The 20,960-nt window shown below is 41.6% G+C and overlaps 1 protein-coding gene across 1 annotated transcript in view; it reads left to right on the top strand.

The window, feature by feature from the left end:
• The window catches only part of CWH43 (cell wall biogenesis 43 C-terminal homolog), a 68,941-nt gene that overhangs the window by 8,614 nt on the left and 39,367 nt on the right, over positions 1–20,960 (top strand). Inside the window, 7 exon segments of the mRNA XM_024746742.1 lie at positions 924–1,125; positions 5,220–5,308; positions 10,032–10,289; positions 12,563–12,688; positions 16,862–16,941; positions 18,735–18,840; positions 19,904–20,039. Coding sequence (XP_024602510.1) covers positions 924–1,125; positions 5,220–5,308; positions 10,032–10,289; positions 12,563–12,688; positions 16,862–16,941; positions 18,735–18,840; positions 19,904–20,039 — 997 coding nt within the window.

Below are 20,960 nucleotides of genomic sequence, written 5' to 3'. Positions count from 1 at the left end.
TCTTCTCTCCCTCATCCCTGTAGCTTTCAGCTCTGCTTCTCCTTCCCCTCACTCCTTTATTGGCAGAATGGCTTTCTTCCTCTTTGTGAAATCGGCCTGTCACCCTCACAGGCAGACCCGAAGTTTTCTTTCTATCCTGGAGAGGGCTTCTCAGTGTCATGAAGCATCTACCCAGCAGGCTCTCTGTTCCTACAAAGAAATTCTCCTGCCAGCATTTTCTCCAGTTGTTACATTTCTGTACGTGGAGTCATTAATGCAACACACTGAGACCTCGTGGTTAAACAGTCCCGGGAAGTAGAGTATAGTGAAGTGCACAGGTGCTGCCTAAGTTCTCTTTACCAGCTGTATGATCTTGGGCAAGTTACTTGTTTTCTCTGAGCCTCAGTTTTTTAACCTGTGAAATGGGATTAGTAATAGAGCCTACCTCGTAAAGTGGTTGTGAAGATTAAATGAGTTCATGTAAAGGGCTGGGCCTAGGGCCTGGCCCATGGTAACTGCTCAGGCAATGCACTGTTATCACTCCGGGGACGCAGAGGGTTATAGATGAGAGCCCTGTTCTTCTGGGGAGAAGCAGCCTGGTATTCTGAAAGTGTTCCACTCCAGGTGGACTGCATTTGTTCCCTGAACATACCTTTTACTTTTCGTACATATATTTTAGCTCATACTCTTAATTTCACTTTAATGAAGTAAATACATTTCTGCATTTTCAGTGGTCAAATTCCAAAATGATTGGTTCTCCCTAAATCGTTCCCGATCTAGCCTGCCTGAAATAACCCCTCCCACTGACTACCTCCCAGCACATTCTGCTTTGGACTGGGTCTCGTCTCCTCTTCTGAAGTCAGCTCCTTGAAGCCAGGTACCATTCTGTTAAATATAGAGGGTAAATTTCCACGTAACTGATCCTTTTCCATTTTTCATTCTAGATGGTGCCTGCTGTAGACCTGAGGGGAAGAAGTCTGGCGAGGCAGCCAGGGTGATGGCTTCTAGACCGAACTGGTTGTTGGCAGGGGCTGCCTTTGGCAGTCTCATGTTGCTTACCCACTGGATTTTTGGAGAAGTCTCTCTTGTTTCCAGATGGGCAGTGAGTGGGCATCCCCATCCAGGGCCAGATCCTAACCCATTTGGGTGAGTTTGGGTGTGGAAGCAATCCAGAAATTGGCTAGTATTGTTGAAGAAATTCCTCCTCTGTTTGAGCAGGTAGACCTGCACCAGCCCGATGTTTCATATTCCTCTTTCCCTAGATGTCAGAAACATTGCAGGACATTACTGCAGTAGGACAGTACTGGATCTACTCTGGAGATGACGGAGCTGGAGGGGTATTTGCCCCAGTGCTGAAGGATTGCTGGGAGGTAGATGAGGGAGGACTAAGGATTGTACACGGCTAAGTGAGAGGTCCTGGGAGCTCCTGCGTGGGCACGCTGAGGAATTCCTGCCAAGAAGAGCATTCTCAGTGGCAGGGAAAGCATGGCATTTCCTCCAGATCCCCCTATTACAGTTTTGGGCCCTGGGTAGGACGAGACCAGAGGGCCTTCATGAGAGACCGGATTGGCAGCAAGGCAGAGAGCTTTAATCTCTACAAAGGAGAGAAGCCTGGGGGAGCTCTGCATCCTCTGTACTTTGGGACTTGTTCCAGCCATGGGGCTCCCAAGGAGTTAGCAGTCTTGAGCTTAAGTGCTGGTTCCTGTGCTTGGTCCTCACTGACCCTCTCTCTACTCTTCCTGACACCTCTTTTCTCCCATGGTCAGGTCCAGCCTTTCACATAAAAAGGTGCAAGGAACCCTTAAAACATCTGCCTCAGATATCTGTTTTCTCCTAAAGTGCTGAAATTCCCACATATGGAGACACACTGGCTCTTTCCCCAGAGGATGTCTGGGCACATCCCACAGTTGTCTCACATGCAGTGTGTCCAAGTCTGGCTCAGTAGTTTTCACTACCCAGACATGTCCTTCCTCCTCTGGGCCTTGGTTAACTCTGTCTGTCCCTCTACCGTCTAAGCTGGAAACCAGGAATTATCTTCGAATTGTGTGTCTTCCTCGTTTTCTGCATCTCACTTGGTATTAAGTCCAGTCGATTCTACTACTTCTCTTAAAGCACCTTTCCCTCCCTTGCCATCTCCCACCATATCTCCTTAGTGGATCCTCCCATCTTTCATCAGGCTACTGCTCTGGTCTTCTAATGGCCTCTGTGCAGTGTGGCCATCTCCACACTGAGAGTGAGATCTCTAAAATGTACACCTGACTCCATCACTCTTTTGCTTAAAACCTTTCAGCAGTTTTTCTCCCCCAAACCAGGTCATATGAGACAGGATCTGCACCCTCAGCCTCACTTAATGTTTTAAAGATGCTCCCTGGGGCTTCCCTGGTGGTGCAGTGGTTGAGAGTCCGCCTGCCAATGCAGGGGACCCGGGTTCGTGCCCCGGTCTGGGAAGATCTCACATGCCCAGAGCGGCTGGGCCCGTGAGCCATGGCCGCTGAGTCTGTGTGTCTGGAGCCTGTGCTCCGCAACGGGAGAGGCCACAACAGTGAGAGGCCTGCATACTGCAAAAAAAAAAAAATAAAGATGCTCCCTGCCTTATCCCCAGGCTTCACCTGGGCTGAAATCACTTTCAGTTCCCTAGACGTGCCAGATTGTCCCATTCCCCCATGTGTATGTACATGCTCTTCCCTGTGTCTGGGCTACCTTCTCTGCCTTGATGTCTCGGCAAGCTCTTACTCACCCTTCAAAACCCAGGTCATGCATCTCCTCTGTGAAGTCTTCTCTGATTATCCCACAAACTACCTTGAATGCCCATCCCACCCCCACCCCCTTGTACATCTCTTATTATTATTCTGTATTACAAATTGTTTATACTACAGTTATTTTATGTCCTTCATCCTTTCTAGATGCTAAACTCTTTGAGGGCCAGGAATGGGAAAAGGAACTAATACTTATGAGTTCCTCTGTGTCCAGCCCTGAGCTAGGAAGTATACATATGTGATCTCATCCAGAGTCTATATCTTTTTGATATTGGATGCTCTGGCATATTTGGGAGGAGGGGAGAGAAGGAAGAAAGGCACAGAAGAGAGGGGGAGGGAAGGAGTTTATTCTTATGTGTTAAAGCTTCATTTCCAAAGCTCCCATGAAAACAAGCATAAGATGTGAGGAAGAGCGACAGGAGAACTGGACCAGGAATCCGAGGCCAGTCTTGAGGGTTGGAGTCCTGGTTGGCCAACAGCAATTCACCATTCAACTTTGGACCAGTCGCCTAACGTCCCTGGCCTTGTTTTACTCACCTTTAAAATGAGGGTTTTCATTTTATGATTTTGTATGCTGGCGTGACACATTGAAGATGGAGATGCACTGCCTGAGACCAGCATTTCCCAAACTGTGTTGTGTGGAACACTGGTTTCTTGAGATGTTAATGGGTAATCTGAGAGAAAAAACAAGCAAAACCCAAACCTCTTTTAGATCAAGTAGGTTTTGGAAACACTGTACTTCATCTTCCTTTGTGATTCACAAGGCACGTTAGCATCACAGAGACACTCGGGAGTTTCTCCAACTTACTCGAGCATGGAATTCCTTTGTTAGAACACCTATCAACACATCATAAAATTGGTGTTTCTCAGAACCCTGTCTGAGAAGTGTTGCATTAGATCATCATCACCTATGACCGGCATAGTAGGAATTGCTCTCTAAAATTCTCTAGTTTCTACTTAAGGGAATGGGTCATAAATCTGTTTTGATGGGCTGAAGATGTGGGAGATGGGAGGAAGCTGAGAGATAGGCACAGATGGTGCTGAGGGGACTTTGGGAAACCAGAGGATCAGTGCAGACCACAGAGCCTGGGAGGATGAGGGAGCAGGACACTGTCTTAGCCACATGTTCCAACTTCCCATTAGCCCACCCCGGCACTCCCGACCCCCAAACTCTCCCTCTTCTGTAGTCTTCTACCTTCTAATATCCTGTATTATTTTCTAACTGTGTTTATTGTCTGGCCCTCTCCCCCACTGGAATGTGAGCGCATGAAGGAAAGGGATCTTTGTTCACTGACGCATCCCAAGCCCCTAGAACAGAGCCTGGCACACAGTAGGTCCTCTGTGGATGACTTGGGGATAGACAATGATCCACAGTGTCCTCGCCAGCCTTTTCTCTCTTCTGTAGACCCAGGACCACCCTTAACCTTAGAAGGTGGGGATAGGCAGGAGAACGGCTGAGAGCCTCACTCCAGAGCTGGAGGGGTTTTTTCGGATTCTTAGTCCTATGTGGGCGACTGTGTACAATCTGTGGCAGGTTTCTTAGTGCTCTTTCCCCCAGTGTCCTCCTCTGCAAAATGGGGATAAGTATCGCATTTACCTACAGACTTGTGAGTGTTAGATGAGCTAATATATGTAAAAATCTTCCAACAGAGCCTGGTATGTAGTAAGTACTATGTTTTTTAGTTTATTTATATTACAGCTGTTTTACTGAGTGCCATGTTGTAGCTTTTATTGCTGCTGGATTTTCCCCTAAAGTTTAAATTCTTTTTTTTTCCTCCTCCTCCAAGTTTTTGCCAAAGTAGCAAAAGAATGAAATAGTTTGTGGTTGTTTTTAAAAACACACAACTACTTTTTTTTTCCGTTTTATTTTTTTTTTTGCATTATGCGGGCCTCTCACTGTTGTGGCCTCTCCCGTTGAAGAGCACAGGCTCCGGACACACAGGCCAAGCGGCCATGGCTCACAGGCCCAGCCGCTCCACGGCATGTGGGATCTTCCTGGACCGGGGCACGAACCCATGTCCCCTGCATCGGCAGGCGGACTCTCAACCACTGCGCCACCAGGGAAGCCCAGGCAGAGACTATTGATAAAAGCAGTACTGAGGTTGAGAAAAGAGTGAAAAGAGACACACTAAATAGAAACTATTCCCAGTGTCTTTTTCTTTTTATCTTTGGCAGAGTCATTTAAAATGTCACGTGGCCAGTATGAACTATAATTTAATGGTCTGAGAAAACTCAGTTACTGTGTTTACACTGACCATGAAAGACTGCAGATATCGTTTATCTCAAGTCAGAGGTGCTTTTATGTCAATGTTCTGAATGTATATAATATTGGTTCCCAGGGGGCTTTCATTATCTCACTGGTTGTTTCGCACTCATATTATCTCTTGGATGTGCCTAGAGGTAGTAGATACATATCTGTTTTATATTTGGGACAATGGAGTAGTAACAATGTCAGATGTCCTATAACGTATCATTTTTTTACAGAGGTGCAGTTCTGCTGGACTTGGCGAGTGGATTGATGCTTTCGCCTTGTCCATGGTTTCCCGGTTCCAGTTTAACCTGGTGGATGACAGGTGTGTGATTTCCCTACCGAAATGCTTCGGTGTCCAATTTACTTGCAGTTGTCCAATTTACTCCATGTGCCCCTGGAGTGGAAGGAGATGACCATGCAACATGTGCTGTTGCCCGGTGGGATAGTCTCACCAAGTGCAGCCACTAAAACGCAGATGTCACCACGGTTACCAGTGACTACTGGTTCCAGGTCCCTGCTTTCTCCTCCTTCACTTTCCCTCTCCTCCTTAGCTGTCTTATCCCCTGACTGTGCTGATATACTCTCCCCTGCCTCCTAAATGACTTATCCAGGCACAGACGTCAGGAACAGTTTTACCGACAGTCTGCGGAGATGGAGGGTCAGACATTGCCCCTTTGCCAGACCTCTTCCCCTCTCCAAGCGCTTCTCTGTTTTCAGGAATACCTTCCTTTGGGACTCGATAATGAAGCTCACTTTCCCTTTCTCTTTTGTGTGTAACAGTTTTGGCCCTCCTCTACCCAGCCTTGGGGTCCATGTTTGCTTATTCAAAGGCTTGGACCCTCTCTGCTCATTCACACCCTTCAGGAATATAGAATATCAATGGAGACTATCATATCTCTGGAGCAATTTACTTATTTTTATGATTATGACCATTTCATTACTGTGACTGAAACTGAATTATGCCACTCTGCTCCCTTCCCCTTAAAAGGCAGGAATGGTGAGAGTCAATTTTAGTGTTAAATAAAAAAATTCCTGCTCTGTGACAGGGCAAATACTATGTTTGGTTTCTGTGAGATGTCCTTATACATTTTAATTAAGCAGGTGATTCAGAGTTTTGTACTAGAGGCTGGGCATGGGTTTCTGAGACTACACGTAACGGTAATGGAAGATGAGGGTTAAATAACCTCGTAGGTACGTTTCTCTGCACCCTCAGTGCCATCATCCTTGCATGAAGACGTGCATGTCATCCAAATAGGCTGCTTAATTCCTAAGGTTAACCAGGTCCTCATCCTCCTGGAGCTGTGTGAGCAAACGGTTGCAGTCATGTTGAGCTGTTTTTACTTGCTTGTGTATTTTCGGGTAGACATTCCATATGGGGATGCTTGTGTGAATATAATGTAGGAGGAACCTTTCTTCTCATCAGAGAAATGCCTCCTGAGATTCCGCACAAAAATGGCCAGGTAACTTTGTAAATGTGGAGTGTGCAGTGAGCATATATAGCTTCTTAATCTCTATGCAATTAGGAAAATGAACATGAAATACATTGAAAGTTGTGCAGCATTTATATCATGCCTTTTCTTATGGAATAGGAGCAGAAGGCTTATTGGGCAGGTAATTAGCAGCTTCATTTCAAACATGGGAACACTGAGGTCCACAGAAACATAAACTTAAAGAACAGAAAAGCTGTGAACTTGTTGTTTTATGCTTATGCTTATTTCCCCAGATAAGTAAACATAGCCTCCAGAGTTAAACCTAATTTAGTTTGACTGTCTCTCTGAAGTATGAAATAAAGGGCCCTAGGGGCAAGCAGATTTAGGGCTTCTAATGGGCTGTTTGCAGTAGAGAGGAAAGCAGGGCCGTAATTTGTGAGCTCCATCTCCCTCTCTGATGGTCTCCTCACCTGAATTAAGTAGGAGCTCACAATTATCTAGAGATGGTGCCCACTTTTCACTGTGATTCGTCTCTGGAAAACACCTCATAAAGCAGAATGCAGAAAAAGAAATCATATTTTTTCATTGTACAGTTAAAGTCCCAACTGGGTCCCAGTATGAAATTAATTATGGTAGTGACCAATAGAATTTCCCAAATGCAAAGATACAGGAACTTTAGATCTTGATGGCGATTAAATTAGTAAAATCAAAGTTCTATTTAAAAAGACATAAATGTACTAAATGCACTGATAGGACCCCAGTGTACTATACAGTGTGCTTACAGTTTTATTGTATGAGAAACTTGATCTGTTTAAAGTGAACATGTTAGTTACTATAAATATCATTGGAATATTCAATTACCATGAATTCTGCTTGGTGTCTTAGATGTTGTAAAGATCTGGGGGGGATTATTTGGGAGGACTCAGTCTCAAACAAAAAATAGTTAAGCTGTATAGTTAAGAGAAAAAGGTAAAGTAACGGTGTATCATATGCTACCACTGGTGTACAAAGAGGGAAATGCACACACATGCATTTTTCTTCCTGTGCACAGACTATCTCTGGGAGGATGCAGAAGAAAATGCTAACATTGTTGGCCTTCGCTAGGGGAACTAATAGGTGACAGGGGACAGAGGGACTCTTTTTACCTTTCAGAGTTTGGATTGAATTTATAATCTATTTAAAAGTACAATTTTAGGGGTTTCCCTGGTGGCGCAGTGGTTAAGAATCCACCTGCCAATGCAGGGGACGTGGGTTCGAGCCCTGGTCGGAGAAGATCCCACATGCCACGGAGCAACTAAGCCCGTGCACCACAACTACTGAGCCTGCGCTCTAGATCCTGCAAGCCACAACTACTGAGCCCATGCGCCACAACTACTGAAGCCCACGCGCCTACAGCCCGTGCTCCATAACAAGAGAAGCCACCGCAATGAGAAGCCCGTGCACTTCACCGAAGAGTAGCCACTGCTCGTGGCAACTAGAGAAAGCCCGTGTGCAGGAACGAAGACCCAACGCAGCCAAAAATTAAAAAAAAAAAAAAAAGTACAGTTTTAGTGGATTTAAAAATATGTAGCCTGTTTAAAAGTAGAAACTAAATTAAAAATGAAAGTGGTAACAGTCGAGGGAAATTTGAAGAGATGTTTTCTTTCCCTTCAGATAATTCTTTGTAGTAAGACAGACACAACAAAGTCATTTTGATATCTTTAGATTAAAATATCAAACTAGGACTCATTCTTTTGAAAAATAGTCATTATAAGCTGGTAAACAGGAAAAATTCCCTCTCCCTAATAATCAAATAAATGAAAATCAAAATATGCTATGACTTAATCATTAATTTGGTAAAGATTTTTAAAAAGAAATGCTTTTGGTAGGATTCAAAAGGCTCACCTTTTGGACTTCTGGCAGGGTTTCTGGAGGAAGTGAGAACTGGTATAACCTCCCGGGAAGGCAGTTGACCACAAGTATTGACTCTTTAAAATGCTTTTGCCTCTTGACATAGTAGTTGTACGTCTAAGAATCTTTTTAAGAATTATTTTAAGGAAATAATCAGAGGTGTAGTAAGAGATTAATTGACAAAGAAAGATGTTCCTCACAGTGTCAGAATCTTCCTAAATGGCCAAGAATAGGAAAATGGTTGCTTATTTTTGTGTGTATTTATCCAGTGCAAGAGTGTACGTACATAAACATGTTTTAGAAGAAAAACATTAATAACACGAAAAACATGTTCTTGATATAATGTCCGACAAAAAGCAGAATATAATCCTCAATATGTGGTACAATTCCATTTATGTAAAAATACTTCTTCATATACACAGAAAAAGACATAGGGGAAATACATAGGAGTATTAGCTGGGATCATCTCATCTCAGTCCTAGGCAATCCTTCATTGCTTGTTCATAGTTCTGTATTTTTTAAATTTCTGCAGTGAATAGGCATTATGTTTGTTCATTTCAAAATGAAAAAAAACTTTTGTCATTAAAATAATTGTTGTTGGATCTAAGATTTTGAAGGTCTAACTATGGAGTTAAAATCTGTGGGTTGTTTTTGAAGTGGGGAGGAATAGGCAGTCACATGTCATTGTCCTGTGATGGTGCAAGTAGAACTTACTGACGGGTGAGCGCCATGGGGCACTAAGAAGCTGGCTGGATCCTCTTCCCGGGGTTCTCGCCGCAAGCAGTGAGGAGGCTGCTGTAGACATACTTGAAGGGTGGCTCACTCTTATACAACATTGACTGAAATGTCCAATGTCTAGAGGATGTCATATTCTCTGCAAAGGTGTTATATTGATGGCTCCAAAATGGGGTGCTGTAAGCCCCTGCTGTGCTGCTGTCTCAAAGCGGATTTCATAGGACTATGGAGAAATGTTATATTCCCTCAGATTTGGCTCAACGAATTAGCAAACATTTACTAAGTGCCTGCTGTGGACCGGGCGGATTGCACAGCCCCCAACACCTCCGAGGCTGTTGTGTGAATGAATGAACTGCCTGCAGAACTGTAAAGCAGTGAGCCTACAAATGCAGTCTCAGTCACAGCTTCTTTGGGGGGGCTGTGGGGTTGGTAAAGTCAACTTATATTTTGTGGGACGAGGGGCAACATTTAAACTCCTTTAGAAAGTTTCTTAACAAAAATGTTCTACAAACATGACTCTCCATGTTTTCTAATGTCCTAGATCTGGCTGGTTAAATTAAATTAACAAATTTTGGTATTACAGGTAATTTCCTTTTTTTTTTTCCCAGTGTTTGCTATGAAGATCTTAACACAAATAAACTAAAAATGCCTTCTTCTCTCCTGCTGCTCTTCCTGAAGAAATAGCACTGGACTGAGATTTACTGGACCCACATTCCACCTCCAGTTGTGCAAGTAACTAGCTGCATGACCTTGAGCAAAGCATGTTAACCTTGCCAAGACCTTCGTTTCTCACCAGTCTAGAAACTGAACCAGAATGGCCCTAAGGTCCCTTCTGGCTCTAAATAGCTATAAATCGGTCATCCTATATACGTTTATTATTCCTTTTTTTTTTTTTTTTTTCTTTTTTTTTTTTTTTTTTTTTTAAGAAAATGGAAGAGACTATTACTACTTTCCTGTCTGATTGTGTTTCTTTCTCTCTCTCACAAACAGGAGCGACCTCGGCTGTGGGTCTCCTTTACCTGCCCACGTGGGCAGCCGCTCTCTCTGGCTGTGTGCTCGCCCTCTTCACGGCGTCCATGTGGCCTCAAGTGCTTGGATACCTTATCAGCTCAGGGTCAGGCCCTGGGAAAGCCATGAGCACTGCCATGGTATTTTATCTTCTAGAAATATTTTTCTGTGCATGGTGCACAGCTTTTAAATTTGTCCCAGGAGGTGTGTACGCTAGAGAAAGATCTGATGTGCTTTTGGGTGAGTACATGTGAAAGGTCTGGATTCAAGTAACTACTCAAAAATCCCCTTCAGGACAAATAGACCCTCTTGGTTAAAAAAAAAACCTAGAGGAATGTCTAAATTACTATTTAAAAAGAAATTTCTTAATTCATTAATGAGTTTCAGTAATATTACTGCAAAGGCCTTGGAAGTGAGTAGCTGTGAAAAAAACAAGTTTAATCCATAATAAGTTATAAAAAGGTCCCCGTAACCCCATATTATATGATACGTAAGGAGAAAATATGATCATGGTGCTCACATTGCTATTTTGGTGGTAGGCTTGTAAATATATATAGGAAGTGTGATTTTTTTTTGGTTCCCTTGAATTTTATGTATGGTTTTTATTTACCCTCTTTTTACCAAAAGATTTTTTCATATGTGAATCTTAGTGTAAATGGTAAATTCTCAAATCATAGAGTACATATCTTCCATTTCAGTGGTTATGAACTTATGTACCAAAATTCAAATAGCATAAACTTAGTTCAGTTTAATATTTCAGAAATTGTCTTCTGGCAATAGTGAAATTACTGATGTGTACCAAGCAGATACAGATCAAATGTTGCCTGTCGTTTTAGTTTAAGTAAAACATGTCCAAAGCCTCCAGGATAAAATCTTTGAAAAACTGAGGAGACAAAACATGTTAATAGGGGATTCAGTTCTTGTTTGCTCAGACATTTTTCCATTTGTTCACTTACTCATTAAAAGATTATTGTGTACCTACTATGGTCCAGGCACAGTGCCAGGTGTAGGGGATTTAAGAGACATAGGGTCCTACCCACCTGGAGCTTCCGTGTAGTGGGGGAGATACCACACATCAGATTAGACAAATTCTTAGGGGGTTACACCTGGGGTAAGTGCTGCACAAAAGTCTGGGCTTCTACTTATGTTTGTCTGCAGTTCCCCCTTGTGCCCTTGGAATATATCCAATCACCCTGTACATTTTCACATAAACTTTTCTCCTCTATGAGCTAGACATCTGTTAGGACAGGCTGATTTGGAAGAGGTATTTTTCAATTATGTGAGATATTTTTTAAAACTTTTGAGGATTTGCTATTTCTGGTGGGACATCCAGGCTGTCAGCTGATCAGAGACATACATTGCTGCATTTCCTCTGTGATAATCTCGGCTTTGCGAACTTTGTATTTCTTCTGATTTCTTTCAGGTGTGTGTGTACTCTCTCCTGCTCTATCTTCCTATCCAATGCCCTGCTTTTTTCCTACTCCAGCTTGTTTGGGGGTCTGCCATGTGGAGCAAATGAATGAAAGTAAGAGCCATTCTAAGCATATATTTCTTTCTTTAGAATGTTATGAATGAAGGGTGTTTTTAGTTCCTTCTCGCTACTTAATGGAATTGCAGAAATCGTGCTTTATTCCAGCTTCAAACAACTAAGAATTCTTTTTAGTAAGAGTGACATTATGTCAATAAGGCCACAAAAACTAAGGAACATTAGTAATGTTCAGAGTAGCTTTGAATAATGATTGAAAAGAATCTGTATTAGATCAGAAACTAGATATAAATGTATTGTCTAGGTTTCTCCTGCTATTTCCTGGAAATTGCACATAACTTTTTTTTTTAGCCTTCCACCTAAGCATAACTTCTACTTGACATTCTCTAATATATATATAGTTCAACCATACCACTGTTTCCATTCTCATTATATACAACGTTAGAAGTATGTAGACTTCACGTGTAAGCTACATTGGAATGCACCCCAGTTAAGTTCATCTTTCTTGGCCCAGTGTGAGTTCCAGCATGCATCCTCTGTGTGGACCCACAATCCAGGCCAGAACTGTTGCCACAAACACTGCCGTATTAAGAACCTACAAATCCTCCTCTTGTGCTCCTCAACTCGGTGCCTGTGGTCCCTTCAGTGGAGAAGACTGAGTCCCTAAGGCAGTCCAGAAGGCTGCTTTCTCTTCTCCCCACCCATCCCTGCATGACCAACAGTCAGTGACTGACACTATTACCAACCTAACAACTAGGAAACACTCAGGAAATTCAAAGAAACCCCTCATCAGAAAAAGTTTGGATTTTTTTAAATGTAAAGCATAATTTCTAGAACCCTACCTGATTTCTTATGATCATCTTAATTATCAAAAGTAATACTGGAGTAATTACTTAGGTACTGAGATAACTCAATAACTGAGTTTTCAGGATATGTCCATTTAAATGAAATCGAGGCTCCTGGAATTTACCATTAGAAGTATTTTTGGATTAGAATGTAATATATTCATCTTTCTTTTTTTTAACAGTGACAGTGATGCTAATTATTGGACTGAATATGCTACTTGGTCCCAAGAAAAGCCTTGATTTTCATCTTCAAACAAAAAACAGTCCTAAAATGCTTTTCAGAGAGAGTGGAAAATACATGAAACTTGGTGAGTATAGTTTTGCTTCCTTTTTAAAAGCATTTTATTATCATATATGGCCTTTATTATGTTGAGGTTCATGGACTTCAGACTATACTACAAAGCTACAGTAATCAAGACAGTATGGGGACTTCCCTGGTGATGCAATGGTTAAGAATCCGCCTGCCAATGCAGGGGACACGGGTTCGAACCCTGGTCTGGGAAGATCCCACATGCCGCGGAGCAGCTAAGCCCGTGCGCCACAACTACTGAGCCTGCACTCTAGAGCCCGCGAGCCACAACTACTGAGCCTGCATGCCACAACTATTGATGCCCGCGCGCCTAGAGCCCGTGCTCTGCAACGAGAAGCCACCGCGATGAGAAACCTGTGCACCACAACAAAGAGTAGCCCCAGCTTCGCAACTAGAGAAAACCCGCACACAGCAACAAAGACCCAGTGCAGCCAAAAACAAATAAATAAAATTTGAAAACAAAAACAAAAAAAAACTCTAAAAAAAAAAAAGACAGTATAGTACTGGCACACACACAAAAATATAGATCAATGGAACAGGATAGAAAGCTCAGAGATAAACCCATGCACATATGGTCACCTTATCTTTGATAAAGGAGGCAAGAGTATACAATGGAGAAAAGACAGCCTCTTCAATAAGTGGTGCTGGGATAACTGGACAGCTACATGTAAGAGAATGAAATTAGAACACTTCCTAACACCATGCACAAAAATAAACTCAAAATGGATTAAAGACCTAAATGTAAGGCCAGACACTATAAAACGCTTAGAGGAAAACATAGGCAGAATACTCTATGACATAAATCACAACAAAATCCTTTTTGACCCACCTCCTAGAGAAATGGAAATAAAAACAAAAATAAACAAATGGCACCTAATGAAACTTAAAAGCTTTTGCACAGCAAAGGAAATCATAAAAAAGATGAAAAGACAACCCACAGAATGGGAGAAAATATTTGCAAATGAAGCAACTGACAAAGGATTAAGCTCCAATATATACAAGCAGCTCATGCAGCTCGATATCAAAAAACCAAACAACCCAATCCAAAAATGGGCAGAATACCTAAATAGACATTTCTCCAACAAACACATGAAAAGATGCTCAACATCACAAATCATTAGAGAAAAGCAAAGCAAAACTACAATGAGGTATCACCTCACACCAGTCAGAATGGCCATCATCAAAAAATCTACAGACAATAAATGCTGGAGAGGGTGTGGAGAAAAGGGAACCCTCTTGCACTGTTGGTGGGAATGTAAGTAAAAGAAGCGAAATTGAGTTATTTGTAGTGAGGTGGATGGACCTAGAGTCTGTCATAAAGAGTGAAGTAAGTGAGAAAGAGAAAAACAAATACTGTATGTATGCTAGCACATATATATGGAATCTAAAAAAAAAAAAAAAAACGTTCTGATGAACCTAAGGGCAGGACAGGAATAAAGACACAGATGTACAGAGTTGAGGACATGGAGGGGGGACTTGCAAGCTGGGATGAAGAGAGAGTGGCATTGACATATATACACTACCAAATGTAAAATAGATAGCTAGTGGGAAGCAGCTGCATAGCACAGGGAGATCAGCTTGATGCTTTGTGACCACCTAGAGGGGTGGGATAGGGTGGGAGGGAGACACAAGAGGGAGGGGATATGGGGATATACATATGCAGATAACTGATTCACTTTGTTATTCAGCAGAAACTAATACAACACTGTAAAGCAATTATACTCCAATAAAGACGTTAAAAAAAAGCATTTTATTATGAAACATAAATTTTCAGACATATGAGATTAAAGAGTATGATGAACTCTCATGTACCCTTAAACCAGTTCCAACAATTATTAACATATGCTAATGTTGTTAATACCTATCTTATATTTTATGGTAAAATACTAAATATTTTAGGTTTGTCCCTTGAAATCAGGATCTGGTGGCTTTTGTTTGTTTGTTTTTAGTCCTGATAATCTTTGTCTTTATTATTACTATTATTATTAAATTATTTAATTCATTCATCAAATTGAGGCACTTGAAACAACTTATTCACAAAGTTGTTTAGATAGCTTTGTATGATTTTCCAAAACAAGCTTTTTTTTTGGACCCATTTTTGGTTCACAGCAGAATTGAGCAGAAAGTACAGAGATTTCCCATAGGACCCTCTGAGCCCACTTATACACAGCCTTCCCTGCTAGTGACACGCCCTACCACAACTGATGAACCTACAACGAAACAGGACTATCACCCAAAGCCCTTTGTCGGCCATGGCTCACGGGCCCAGCTGCTCTGCGGCATGTGGGACCTTCCCGGACCGGGCACGAACCCGCGTCCCCTGCATCGGCAAGCGGACTCCCAACCACTGCGCCACCAGGGAAGCCCAGGACTCATTCTTGATGTTGCACAGTCTGTAGTTTTTGATGAATGTATGATGATATATATCCACCATTGTAATATCATATGGCATAGTGTCACTGCCTTAAAAATCCTCTGTGCTCTGCCTGTTCATCCCTCCCTCCCCCTGCCAATGGCAATGACTGTCTGCTTTTTTAAAAAAAATTAATAGATTTTATTTTTCAGAGCAGTTTTAGGTTTACAGACAAATTGAGCAGAAAGTGTGGAGTTCCCATATATCGGCTCCCACTCCCACCTCCTCAGTTTCCACCATTATTAACATCTTGCATTATTGCGGTGCATTTGTTACAATTGCTGAGCCAATATTGATACATTATTATTCACTAAAGTCCACAGTTTAATTAGAGTTCACTCTTTTTTTTTTATGTGTTCTGTGGGTTTTGACAAATGTGTAATGACATTTATCCACTGTACAGTATCATACAGAATAGTTTCACTGTCGTAAACATGGTAATGTGCTCAGCCAGTTCATCCTTCCCTCCTTCCTCCAGACCCTGGCAACCACTGACCTCCTTACTGTCTCCATTGTTTGTTTTACTAGAATGTCAATCTTCATCTTTTAACTTGAAATGTAATTTATTTTTGTCGTGATTTCCCTTGTGTTATGATTTATTTCCATACTCTTACTTTGCTTTTGCTTGTTCTACTTTCTCTAGGTGTATTTTTCCTCTTTTTTCTTCTTGCTTTTGCATTGACTGGGTTTTCTTTTTCCTTTTTTCTTATCCTTCTCCTCTCCACTCCTGTTCCTAGGTTGGAAATTATACCTTCAATTTCTTTTTTTCTGTAGTTGGTTATTTTTTTCTCAGAACATTAAAGATAGTATTCCCCTATCGTCTGACTTCCATTTTTTGCTTTTGAGAAGTCAGCCATCAGTGTAATCTTTGCTCTTTTGAACATACAGTGGCTTTTCTCTCTGGCAGCATTTAAGATTTTTCTTTGTTTTGGTGTTCTGAGTTTCACTGTAATACATCTGGATGTGGATCCAGCCCCTCCCTTACTTGCGAGTGTTTGGGCTTTTTGAATCTGAAGAGTCATTTTTTTTAATCAATTCTGGAAAATTCTCAGCATTATTTCTGCAAATATTACCTCTTTCCCTTCTCTCCTTTTTTGACTCCAGTTAGATATGTGTTGGATCTTCTTATTCTCTTCTTCATGTCCCTTAACCTCTTTCATATTCTCTACCTTTGTTTTTAAGCTGCCCCTTGTACTACTTCTCCATTAAGTTTTGTCTAATCTGCTTTTTATCTTGTCCATTGAGTTTCTAATTTTAATTGTTATAATTATCATATAATTTTATTTCTAGAAGTCTAATTTCTTTACAAATTTTCTTGCCCATTAATTTAATCTCATATTTCTTAGTTATCCCATTGAATATCCTCTTTTATTTTTCTAAACATGTTAAGCATGTTTATTTTATATTCGATTCTAAAATTTTTAATATCTGAAGTATTTTGGGTTTGATTCAGCAGGGTGTTTTTGCTGTGGTTCCTGCTCATGGACACTTGCTTTCTTGTATATTATTTCCTGTATATATTTGTGATTTATTTTTATTTTAGTTCATGGTTCTTGGAACATTTTTAGGGAAGCTTCTTTGAAACCTGAGTTTGAAGTATGGGTTATATATGCATGTCACACATGAAAATTAACCCAGGAACTAGACATTGCCCCTTTACATACAATCTCGGCCAATAAATTCAATATTTTCATAAAGTTATTTTTTTAAAAAAGAAACTTAGTTTCTTCTAAACAATTATTTCTGGTTTCTGTTTAGTTTTGTGGCTGCTTATCAGTGTGGAGTTGTTGGGATTAGGACTACGGCATAAAACCTATGAGAAGAAATTGGGAAGAGGGGTAAGTCATTAAAAGTTTTGATATAGAATTTTATATGATATATGGCCTACAGAGCACAGAAAGGAGTTCTGACTTTATTTTTCTTGCAGTGGAAGCCACCAGAATATTTCAAGCAGGAGCAGGAAGAAATATGATATATATTAACTTGGCTGCTCTGTGAAGAATGGATTGTAGAGTAGAAGCAGGGAGATAAGTTATGAGGCTTTTTCAGTTGCCCAGGAGAGAGACCCTGGAAGTTTGGATGGGAGCCGTGGCCATGGAGTTGGAGAGGAGTAGATAGACTTAGAATATATTTTGAAAGTAAAGCTGATAGGAGTTGCTGATGGATTAGATGACACTGAATGAGAAGAGAGAAAGAATCAAGGACGACTTCTGTGTTTTGGCTTGAGCAACTGGATGGAGGGTGGTGGCATTTACTGACGTGGGAATAACAGGTTTTGGAGTGGTGAGAGCCAGAGTTAATCATAGGTATGTAGTTATGTGAAAAGCTATAACTTGATGAATATAATCGCCTCTCAAAGTCTCTCTTGATGGTTCTGTTCTCTTTATAGGACATTCAGTAAACTGAGTAATATTTCTTGCATAGAGATGCGATTCACACCTCACTGCTGTAGCACAATGAGCTGTTTAGGTTAAGTGGTGGCCCTCCTATGCAAAGAGGTGGTGCTTACCCTTCTCTCAGCTTGAAGTTGTATGTTCCACTTTGAGTTGTTTTTTTCAGTTGTGGTGATAGTGTTGGTCTAATCTGGCCATACTCTTTCACAGGATCCCTGTTGTTGATCCGTTGGTATTAGTTTGAAATACATGGTTAGTGTTGGGCACTGCATTCTCTGACTGGACCCATGGGCTCAAAAGAGGACTCTTCAGAGGGTGCTGTGCTCCTGAACCTTGGCCTTGCCAGCGCAGTGGGGAGCAACACCACGTATAACGCAGAGTTGGCAGACCACTCTGTAAATATGGTAAAGGACTCTGTGTACCCCTCTGTGGTCTCATTCTCTGATATAAGGGTAACCCCTTCCTGCATATGCTTGTTATCATATTCATGCATTTCTTTATATTGTTATTACACATGACACACCTCTATACAATATGGTATTTTTCCATGTTTTTAACTTTATCTAAATAACATCTGACATATATATTTTGCAACTTAATTTTTTTTTTTTTTTTTGTGGTATGTGGGCCTCTCACTGTTGTGGCCTCTCCCGTTGCAGAGCACAAGCTCCAGACGCGCAGCCTCAGCAGCCATGGCTCACGGGCCCAGCCGCTCCGTGGGATGTGGGATCTTCCCAGACCGGGGTACGAACCCGTGTCCCCTGCATCGGCAGGCGGACTCTCAACCACTTGCGCCACCAGGGAAGCCCTGCAACTTAATTTTTTATTTAAAATAATCCTGGTGAGATTCATCCATATGGAAATATGTAGCCCTAATTCATTTATTAGGGCTGTGTAGTATTCCATTTTATGTATGATCTTTTTTTATTCATTTTCCTATTTTTCCTATTGAAACAACAGCCAGGTTGTTTCTAATTTTTTGCTTTTATAAACAGTGCTTATCAGAAATATCACTTTCTAAACATTCTTCCTAACTTCCAAGCCTAAGCTAGAAATTCACAGATTATAAAATACCTACTAGCAAATATCTCCTTATTATTATGCATTAGCTGTGGGCAGATGCCTAAAAAATATCCTTTGCTGAAATACGAATTTTGGTGGAGAGAGGTGGAGAAGAGTGGATCACTGAAACTGCCATTGTTCATTCATCCTAAATTATCATTAAAACAATTCCTCAGGCACTAGCCACAGAGGTCTCTGCCGCCATCTGGCCTTTCAGGTTTGGCTTTGACAGTGAAGGATGGTCTAATTTAGAAAGATCAGCTCAACTGCTCAGTCAAACAGGTAAGTCTTACTGAAATTATTTCCAGGTTTTGAGAAACTCCTACTGTTATGTTTATTTTGAGCAAGATCATAAGTAATAGGAGGAGGGTTTGCTGGGTCACAAACTAATCTCTTAAAAGGGCTTTACTTTGGTGGGCGGCTACAGGAAGATTAAGCTTCTGTAACCACATCTGTGTTTGCTTGAGAGCAATTAATTCAGTTGATTCTGAACAAAGTCTCATACTGGGTATCTGCAGGAGAATCTTGTCATGCCTTTGCTCTTGGAAATGCCCCTGCTAGTGACTCCTGTCACTTGGGAACCCACTGTTGGGGACCAGAAAATTGTCAGATGAAAAGGCAGAATGGGTTGGAGTGATACTCATTTGCAAAGCAAATTGCTTTCTAGAGCCTGAGGGCCAATTTTATTTGTTTCTGTGCCCTGGGGTACTCATCTTTGGATGAAGCATCCTTTAAAATATGTGGGTGTTTTGTTCTTAGATCAGCTACATGGAGAATGGAGCAAGAGATTTAAAGGGCTAAACTGTTCTAGTTATTCCTAATGATAAGCATGTCTCCTGAGAAATAGCTGAGGGTCTGTATGATTCTAATGCCATTAAGAAATTTCTCTGGCCCTTAGTCCTTTAGTCCTGATTACAGGCCTCTGGGGCACATCTGACCAGGGTATCTGAATAAACTTACTTCTGTGTCAGTACAATGGAGATGTTTGCCCAGGAATAAAACACTACTGTATACTCTATTGTTTCTGAACATAAATTGGATATTTGAGAAAGGTATTAAGCTTATTTGAAATTTGGGGAATGATGTTAATATTTGAAAATTTACAAGTTATGTTTTTATCCTTTCCTACATTTCTTCAAGGTGTCCCATGTTTTAATTACATTCAAAATATGGTAAAAAAAAATTTTACAGCTCAGATTTGAACCAGTTCACTTTAGTAACTCATTAGGAATTACTTTGGTTTTTGATTTACGAGTAAAGGCAGGGGATTAAAGAATCAAGTTTTGCTAATTGTTTTCACATTGCTATGGTTAATCACCATGTGCATTTTTTTTTTTCTGAACAGGTGCAGATTTCATAACAATTTTGGAGAGCGATGCTTCTAAGCCCTATATTGGGAACAATGACCTGACCATGTGGTTAGGGGAGAAGCTGGGTTTCTATACCGACTTTGGTCCAAGTGCAAGGGATCACACTTGGGGGTGAGTGTCCCTTCGGAATTAATCCCAAACATATCCCTGAAAGACTAGGCAGCATGAGCTTGGAGTGGAAAGTTGATATTGTTATACCTTAGTCCTATGAATATGTCCCAGTGATGCTTCTTGGAGGATGAGGAGGTGCTGAAGATATGCATCTTCCATCCTGTTTTAATGGCTTCCCTTTTGCTGGATACTTTCAGTTCTTCACTCTTATAAACCATTTAGTGTAGGAGCTGAGGTTACAGCACTAAACGTGTCTGTCCTGGACGCTGTCCTCATGGAGCTTACATTATAGTGTGAAGAGACGGAAAATAATCATGGACACACAGAAATAAATAATTTGAGACAATGGTAAGTGCTGTGTAGAAAAGGAGAGCGGCTGGGTGGGCAGGGCAGCAGGGGATGCTGCTGTAGGTAGCATGGTCAGGAAGGTCTCTCTGCCGACCTCATGATGGGGAGGACCCAGGACCCGCTGTGGGAGGAGCCAGTGTAAAGACTTGAGGCCAGGTCAGTCTTGGTGTGCCGGAGCACAGGGTTTGAGGGGGAACTAGTAAGAAAGGAGGTCAAAGGTGGGCCCCTGATCTTACAGGGTCCCATAAGCCATGCTAAGCACTGATTTAGTTCAGTTTTTTTTAAAATAAATTTATTTATTTTTATTTATTTTTGGCTGTGTCCGGTCCTTGTTGCTGTGCGCGGGCTTTTCTCTAGTTGCGGCGAGCTGGGGCTACTCTTCGTTGTGGTGCGTGGGCTTCTCATTGCAGTGGCTTCTCTTGCTGCAGAGCACGGGCTCTAGGCACGCGGGCTTCAGTAGTTGTGGCTCATGGGCTCTAGAGCGCAGACTCAGTAGTTGTGGCACACCGGCTTAGTTGCTCCACGGCACATGGGATCTTCCCGGACCAGGGCTCGAACCCATGTCCCCTGCAT

The sequence above is a fragment of the Neophocaena asiaeorientalis genome, unplaced genomic scaffold (assembly GCF_003031525.2).
Source record: "Neophocaena asiaeorientalis asiaeorientalis breed wild unplaced genomic scaffold, Neophocaena_asiaeorientalis_V1.1 scaffold19, whole genome shotgun sequence".
Classification (NCBI taxonomy): domain Eukaryota; kingdom Metazoa; phylum Chordata; class Mammalia; order Artiodactyla; family Phocoenidae; genus Neophocaena; species Neophocaena asiaeorientalis.
Note: the sequence above shows the minus strand (reverse complement) of the source record. Positions and strands in the feature narration are given on the sequence as shown.